Source organism: Eurytemora carolleeae, unplaced genomic scaffold, assembly GCF_000591075.1.
Source record: "Eurytemora carolleeae unplaced genomic scaffold, Eaff_2.0 scaffold747, whole genome shotgun sequence".
Taxonomy (NCBI): domain Eukaryota; kingdom Metazoa; phylum Arthropoda; class Copepoda; order Calanoida; family Temoridae; genus Eurytemora; species Eurytemora carolleeae.
In genome coordinates this window covers 1-8,466 of record NW_019396637.1, presented here as the reverse complement: position 1 = coordinate 8,466, position 8,466 = coordinate 1, and the positions used below count along the sequence as shown (strand labels likewise).

At 31.3% G+C, this 8,466-nt stretch overlaps 1 protein-coding gene across 3 annotated transcripts; it reads left to right on the top strand.

The window, feature by feature from the left end:
• Positions 1-562: 562 nt before the first annotated feature.
• Positions 563-8,383, top strand: LOC111706683 (F-box only protein 21). 3 transcript variants are annotated; one of them, XM_023479594.1, is made up of 13 exons: positions 563-746; positions 2,049-2,191; positions 2,359-2,558; positions 2,682-2,779; positions 3,145-3,779; positions 4,158-4,303; positions 4,711-4,791; positions 5,121-5,168; positions 5,278-5,306; positions 5,753-5,840; positions 7,573-7,661; positions 7,718-7,793; positions 8,153-8,383. In XM_023479594.1, the coding sequence occupies exons 1-13, from the start codon at positions 652-654 to the stop codon at positions 8,222-8,224; spliced, it is 1,800 nt and encodes a 599-aa protein (XP_023335362.1). In that variant the 5' UTR covers positions 563-651; the 3' UTR covers positions 8,225-8,383. The 3 variants fall into 3 exon arrangements, 2 of the variants coding, with proteins under 2 accessions (XP_023335362.1, XP_023335361.1); XM_023479593.1 differs by having other exon boundaries at positions 3,130-3,779; XR_002766293.1 differs by lacking the exon at positions 7,573-7,661 and having other exon boundaries at positions 3,130-3,779; positions 8,153-8,242.
• Positions 8,384-8,466: the final 83 nt, after the last annotated feature.

Here is an 8,466-nt window from a genome sequence, read left to right as displayed (position 1 = left end):
CACCATGTAGTATTTTCTACAATGGTTGCCTTTTTAATTGATCAAAAATTATGATGGATAATTCGACATAGCAAAAAAATATCCCAAATTTTCATCGTAACTCGGCTTTTAAATTTTATTTATTTGCAATTAATGTTATACATAATTTTATAACGTCTCAAGATTATACATAACTCTATTGAGATTCATTTTATAATTTAAAGAAAATTCTTATGTTTTCAAAAGTTTTTAAATTTCATCGGATAAATTTTCTTATAAAGGTATATTTTCTAAATTAAATTAAAAGTTTTTATTCTAAAACTTATCTGTAAACATGTCGTAATTATATAAAATTGGTAATACATACTTAAAATACTTATTAATTATGCAATTACATCCGAAAATGACTATGTAACAATTGGATCAGATTTTAAAAAATAATTTCTAAAATAAGCTGATAGTTATAATTTGACGGTTTTATGCAAATGTAATTCGAGACTTATTAATGAAAATTAAATTTGTTTATGGTAAAAGACGACTCTTTGTTTAAGGGCAAATACCGCGTTTCTTTCAAAGTTTTCTTAAACTTACAAACATAATAATCAAAAACCTGTTATCAGAATCAGATTTTCCATATCACTGAATCTGGTCGCGTTGACGTATTGCTGAGCTATGGACGTCCTTCCAGTTGAAGTATTGGAAAAAATATTGTGCTTCAGTAATCTTGATTACCACGATATTGTTAACATATCTCTTACGTCAACAAGGTATATAATGTTATTTTTCTTAACGTAAGATTCAATAAATTTTGTTTTATCTTAAGATTTATAAGAAGCAGCCAATGCTGACAGGAATTTTCCAGGGGTGAGAGCCAGTGCTCCATTGCTCACCCCTGTATAGTGTATTCGCCCTTGTTAATGAATGTCTAAACTTATTCCCATTTGAAAAGTCAGTCGTAGATTAATCTCTTAAGTATGACTGAAACTGAAAACAAACTGAAAAAGATGAGATGAAAGAGAAGAAAAACTGAAATTTTTTAAATGGGATGAAAGAGAAGAAAGTCCTTTGTAAGAGCGCATGTGTGAAAAAAATATCGAGGAATATTAGATTCACAAGAAAAGAATATATTGCATAACTTTAAATTAAATAAATGGTTTAACCCAATCCCTGCTCAGGTACTTGAAAACCAGGATATGCAGGGGGGGGGGTCAATCTGCCCCCCCCTCTAAATCTCATGTTTTATGTTTAAATATGTCAAATGATACATCATTAGAAAGCTCTTAGGCTCTACTTTTAGAATCTGCAAAAAATGCAAATTTGCCAAAAATGATTATTTTTTTTCTTCAAAATCTAGTTAAGTAGTAAAAATTCAGCTAAAAAATGTCAAAAATGGATAAAATATACATTTTGAAAATCTCTTGACCACGCTAATTTAAATATGCAAAAAAATGTTGCAAAATTTTTAATAACCTGATGTGTAAGTAAGAAAAATTAATCATGTGCAAAATTCTTTTGACATATTGTATGCAAATAATTTGCAAATATTTCTTTGCAAAATTTGTGCAATCCGTTTCCTTACGACACAGGTTTTTCAAAATTGTGTCAGATTTAGTTTTTTACAGGAGAAAGTATTCAGGCAGTATGCCTGAGGACTCAGGCAGTTAGTTAAAAGCCCAGTTTTATACCCAAAGAGAGGGCTATGGGCATTTAGGAAAAGTCAGAAAATTTCAGCAGCAGCAGGAACAGGGTTAAAAACCTGACTGTGAAAGCCAAAATCAAAGCCCATTAAATAATATCAGCAAGTTGAGTTTATAGTAAGTTAGATTTAAATTAATACTAAATTTCTTTGAAATAAGGGTCTTGGAATGAAATTTGGTTTTAATTGTATTATAACTAGCTCCCTGGTCTCTTTAATTATTTAATCAAAGGCCCTTGAAACTTAAATAAAGATGTTATGAAGAATATTGTATCATATCAGTTTTTGGCATTACCTTAACATCATAGTTTTAGCTGGTTTTTTAAAAAGTTTTCTTTCTATAATAATAAAGTTTATGCACAATTTTATTTAGGCTGTGTAATATATCCAACAGTAATGAAGTGTGGAGAGCTTTATTTAGAAGACGTTACCCCCTGCTCTACAATAAAATTATCAACCACACTCAAGCTGGAGATTTGAACTGGAAATCACATTTTGAAAACAGATTCAAACTAGGAAATCTATCCTTGTTATTCTTTTCCGTTTCAAGAATTAGCTTTTTATTTCAGATTTTGTATTTTCATGCTAAATTAGAAGATGTTCGTTTTGGCATCTTAATGAATATATTTATTTTTGAATAAATACTGATTTATTATTATTTTGTTTGAGAATAGATTAAATAGGATTAATCCTGGACAAAGAGATTCTAGACATGTCACCAAAGTTCTATAATCTTGCTGAACTCTCCTCGTTGGACTTCAAGTCTTTTGACAATCTACTACTCGAGCACAACCCTGAGACAAGTTTCCATCATCTCTATACACTAGATCATCTCAATTTATCTCTTCAAGAAAACAAACCTTGGGAAAACCTAACATACAAGGAAAAGTTAGAATTAATAAAACTTTGCTGATCAAATGAGAAATTTTTGTTACAAGGTTAGAGTTTCTGTTTCATACTGGATGCATGAAATACTTGTTATATATAAATCTAAACTTTTTTTCAGTTCTACTGCAGAAAAGCATTAATACACATACAACATCGTATTCTCACTCCAAAGGTTAACAATTTTTTCTCTCGATGCTGTACTCAAGATACTCTTAGGAAATTAAAGATCTAAACCTTTAGATATGAATTATAGAATTGAGAGAAGGTCATGGATATTCGAAATTAAAAATGGAAAAAAATGTTGACACACAATTTTTTAAAATCCATTAACAAAAACAAAAAATCCGCGAAAATTTTAGTATTTTTAAAGTACAAAGGAAAAATTGTGGCTTAAAAATCCATTTAAAGACAAATTTGTTACCAGAAAAATAGGAAAGCGCCCTGAAAGCATATTTAAGTTTTAAAAACATTTTAACTCCTTTAATTAAAATTGTTTTCGAACACTGGCTATACTAGCAATGGTAGCTTGGGGATGCCACAATTATCTTATTTTTAATTAAATTTAGAATGTTTAATATCAGTGAAGTGAACGAAGAGGAATTAAAGGATTATGAGACAGCACTGATATTAATTGCACAATGGTGTCAACCTGATCAATGTGTAGATGAGCATACAGTTCTCTCTGAGCTTGATGATCTGGCTCAACGTGTATTTAATAAACTGGTCGCTGATCAGACAATTGATCCTTCGAAGATTAGAACTCCTGCGGAACTCAAGAAAATGGAGAAAAGTACAAGTTTATGTCGAAGTATTCTCGATTGTGCAAATCAGCAACTGAAGAATGAAGGATTCGCCGGGAACTCTGAAAACTATTATGTTCCTGAGAACTCATTTATCAACAAGGTTCTGGAGACAAAGTTGGGTATTCCAATTTCCCTGAGTCTGATGTACACTTCTGTCCTGGCTAGACTAGGGATTCTGTGTGAACCTGTTAACTTCCCTCGACACTTCCTGTTAAGGTGGTTGGAGCACCCGGAACTAGCTGATAAAGGTGCTCAGTTTACTTACATTGATGTGTTCCATGCTGGAAAGCGGATGAATAAGCAGCAGGTGTTAAATACGCTTGGACATGACTATATTTTCGATCAAGATACATTAAGAATCGCTACTCCACTTCAAGCAGCACATAGACTGATCAAGAATCTTATTTCAATCGGTATTATTAATTTTCATTTTTTAACCCTGTAAAGATTGAACTAACAATGGGGGGGGGGGTAAAAAGCACAACTTAAAGTTCTAGGATGCGATTTAGACGTAGTAGTAAGTGACTCAACTTATAAAGGTACTCTTAAAAGCTTTGTCTGAACAAGAATGCATCAGATATATATCATATTCTCAATGAAAACTGATTTTTTTTTTTAAATATAGTTTCTCTGCTTAGTGCCTTTACATTTATTCTCTTAAGAACTACGAGACCTTCCACATTATTTTATCAGATTAAATAGCATCTTTGTAAACCAGACATGCTCTTCTTAAAATGCAAGGCCACTTAAAATCACTATGACAGTCCCTTTAAATATATCATTTATCTCAGGCGCCTCTGAAAACAATTTAAAGGATTCTAGTTTCTCTCTTTTGATGTCTGCCTTGAAACTGATGGTTTTACTGAACACGGAGCAGGTTCCAGATTTCGTCTTCATGCTCAGCAGAGTTTACCTGCAGCTTAATATCAATCATGAGGTAAATTAATCCTCGGTTGCTGAAAGTTAAAGAACAGTTAGACAAATTTAGGATCGAAAAATGTCTGGAGAGTGAACTGTTCACAAATCGGGTTTTAGTCCCTTTGAAAAAAATTATAATTCGTTATGTTTAAATGAACAAATTAAAAAGTCATTATTAACACAAGGTCAATATCACAACCTAACTCTATATTATTATGATTTTTGTTGTAAAAAATACTTAAAAATTGAAAGAGGGAAGGGTTTAAAAATAAAAAATTAATGCAATTTAACAAATTCAAGTTTATTTTATGCCCTTTGAACGTTGGTCCAAACGAATATTAGCTTAATCGATCATTAGTCCTATTGATATCCGGTTATTCCTATTTCACATAGCTGCGACCCCTCTGTAATAATACAATAATATAGGAGACTACTACACTGCTCAGCAGATTTTCAGGAGATCAATATCTTTCCGAGCAGGTTCGATACCTGCTCACTACTTGTCAGGTAAAAAAGTTATTCTATATTTCAAGTTTTACAAATATTAACGTTCAAAATGTCGAACGAATGAGCCAATCTTTTTTCCATCCACTCTATTATCTCATTGACCGCATTTAGCTTCTCCCTCTGGTCGATTAGAAGTAAAACTAAGTAACTTTGACGCGTTTATCGAAAATTACATTTTGGGACAGTGTTCATTTCTTCAGAAGAATAGATAATATACCTCTCCTATAAAAAACTCTGAACCATATTTGAGGCCATTTTTAGAATTCCTCTCATGGTTTATTAAGTACAAACAATTTTTTGTCCTTAAAGTAATAAAACTTAAATTTTAGATGCAGAAAGTTGAGAAGGATTTAGAAACTAACGATATTATTCCTAAGGAAACTGAAAGATTTGAGGAATCTAGGTTCATGCTCTTTAATAACTTCTAAAAAAAAATAAGAAATTTGCTTATTAAAAACTTTCTCAGTATCCTTTCAATTTAAGTAGAAGAGGGATCCAGAAGGTAACAATATCAGGTAAAATTCTTAAAAATAAATGCAAATTTCAATATTTTATTAAAATCATGTGATCTCGAAGATCCTATTAAAACAGTAGCTTTCTCTATTTTTTTATGTTTATCAAATAAAAATTGATGAAAAATGGATTTGCAAGGGAAAAAAATCATTTTTAGAGCCAAATATATATCAGAAGATGCTTTCTCCCCCCCACCCCCATGTTAAAAAAGTAAACAGATGGGTCAACCTGCTAAACAATCCAGAGATGATTTCAAGGATGTACAAGGATTGGAAGATTTAAGCCTCAAAAACTTTCCAGAAGAAATTTCTGCGCGTGTTTTATTTATACTTTAAAGCCCATAGAATACATTATCAAGGAGTTCCATTTTTTAGGCATTTTCTGGGTGTTACTATTTACTTAATTTCAAGTTTTAAAAAAAGTTTATATTAAACTTTTTAAACTTTAGGTACAAAGTGGGAAATGTAATGAAGCATAAGAAGTATGATTACAAGTGCGTTATCTATGGCTGGGACGATCACTGCTCAGCTTCGACGGTGAGTCATAGATTTATTTCACATTTAATTACTTAATTAAATTTTTCCAGTCGTAAACTTGAAATATAATTGAAAGGACTGAATATGTAAACCCCCAAATTGTAGAATTCTATGTCCGATTCACCACGGCACCGTTAAACCCTTCGATGTTATGTTATATATATATATATATATTTCAGTTTTTAACTTCACATTTTTATTAAAAAAAGAATTATACTAAACATAATGTTTCACGTCTATCATGACGATCCTCAGTAGCTACAATTCTTTGAACAATATATATATACATATATATATTTAATAAATATCATTACTCATTTTTCGGGGAGCAAGAGAAAATAAGTATTTTTAATGAGTTTTTAAAAACCGCCTTCGACAGGATATTTGGGAATTTGCCATCGAATATCAAACATTCTAGAAATGGAGGGTGTATGTTTTTTTTTTGCTTGAATCGTATTTTCTAACTTCCTCATTGTTCCTCGGATATAGGAAAGGCACAATTGTGAATTGGACATGCCAGTAAAAAAAATGACAACCTCCCAATGTCACTGATACCAATATACCTCAAGTTTGACCAGTGCTGAAAATTTTAGAATGAAATACCCTTAATCCCTATCGGTTAATTATTTTGGAGATTGATTACAAGAGAGGAACTAGCATTATTTAATCCCGAGATTAAGAAAAAGAGTGGATCTGGCATTAATCCCGATATCCACCATTCAAAAGTTTCCAGCTCATCAATTATTATTTGAATTTTTTAAAACTAAAATTTATGTTTACTCGGGTTATTGATCCCCTCATCTTTTTCTATTAGTTAGAAGAGTTAGATTGGTTGTTTTTAATACAAAGGGAGGTCTGTACACTTTACATTGTTCAATAGTAGAATATTTCGGAACAACACTGCCTAACCCCATGCGTGAAACCCGGGGTTTAAAACTGGTTTTTATAACGATATTCCGTATTAAGTTTTGACTTCTTAACTTTACCAGAAAGAAAAAAGTTGACTTAGAGTGCCAGTCTGAGATTAAGCAAAAAAACTTTTTTTTCGTGCATAATTTTTAGTATTTTCAAGGTTATAAGATTCAGTACATGTAGACCTTAATATTGTGAATTTTTTAGAGTTTCTGTTCTTCTTCAGTCTCTTTGCTTTCATTGATTGTATACAAAGAGAATAGAAAATATATTGGAGTTGAATTTACTTGAAAAAAGTGTAAAACGGCCATTTTATTGTACTGTTTCCATACTGCAGGTGTACTTCACATATTTGAGCTATATAACCTTTTGGGCCCTGGAACATTATTTTATAGAAAATCAAAAACAATATTAAAAGAAAACCAAATTATGAAATAGGCTGGGTTCATAATTAACCAATGATCATTTCACATAGACTCTATGCCTTCACTTTACAAACGATGATTTTCCGTTATAACTATAAATCAAATGATGTTTTTATTCACCTAATTCACTTTATAAAGTTAATTTAACAGCTTTAAAAAATTCGAAATTGAAATGGATAGTCTAGGGAACATACTGTAATAATGTACTCTACTGCATATAATTTGTGAACATTTACATGATTTGTACACTTTGAACTCCCTTTCAGGCCGAAAGGGACTGAACATATTCATACCGAGGGACTAATTAAATTCCACTCTATTATATATTATATTCTCTTTGATTGTATAAGAATACTCTTTTTTTTTCTTACCTAATCCTTAGTGTTTGGTTTTAGAGTTGGATAAAGCAGATGGGAGTTGACAAACTTTCCAGACAGGATAAACAACCTTTCTTTAACGTCCTGGTGGAGGACGGATCCAGTAGGTAGGACGGAAACTAGATCCTTGATGAGTCCCAACTATATATGTTTACATACCTAGATATGCTGCTGATGAGAACCTTGAACCCTGCACTCCTACACCAATTCATCATCCACATATTGGAAAATATTTTAAGGTATTTCAACTTATTTATATCCTATGATAGTTTTTATTCTAAATATTGAATATACGTAGGACCAATTTCATGAATAGAATTTAGATTATTGAGTTTAGCTTGCAACCCTTGCAATCTGTGTTGTTTTGACACATGGAATATCACACTAGTACATATATGTCTTGATTGTGCAACTCTGAAATGTTTCTTTACCTTTGCTAGCAAGAGCCTCGTGATGTCATATATTTTTTCAACTTTATATTGGTAAAGGGGGGAGAAAAAGTACAAGAAAGACTAGAATGTCGAATTAGTGTTCTTTTCGAAAATCCAAAAGTCTAAAAAAGTTGTATGTTGGTTGAGTTCATGAATATCTATTACAGGAGTTTTGCCCAGAGAGAGGTTACATCCCGAATACAGAGAAAATGAAAGAATACCCAGACGACTTTTCCTAGAAGTTCTTACGGAAGAACACATCCAAACATTGTAGTAAACAAATATTTTCCATAAATTTTATCTTTTTATTAATTCTTGTTATCGAAGATTGTCTTTGGAGGTTCTTAATTTTTAAGATAATTCCTTAATCCTAACTGTAAATAAAAATTGTAGTACAATATGGTTTAAAACTAAATACAATTGATTCAGATAATCTTTATTTTGAACTATAACTGGCTCTGGCTCGGCGCTTCTAAAAAAA

What these genes read in the sequence shown, in the direction of transcription:
- LOC111706683 (XM_023479593.1), top strand. Translation starts at nt 652, where the DNA reads ATGGACGTCCTTCCAGTTGAAGTATTGGAAAAAATATTGTGCTTCAGT. An exon ending in TGAAAACAGATTCAAACTAG is followed by an intron (nt 2,192 to 2,358) that starts GAAATCTATCCT and finishes TAGATTAAATAG; the next exon opens with GATTAATCCTGGACAAAGAG. An exon ending in TGTACTCAAGATACTCTTAG is followed by an intron (nt 2,780 to 3,129) that starts GAAATTAAAGAT and finishes AATTAAATTTAG; the next exon opens with AATGTTTAATATCAGTGAAG.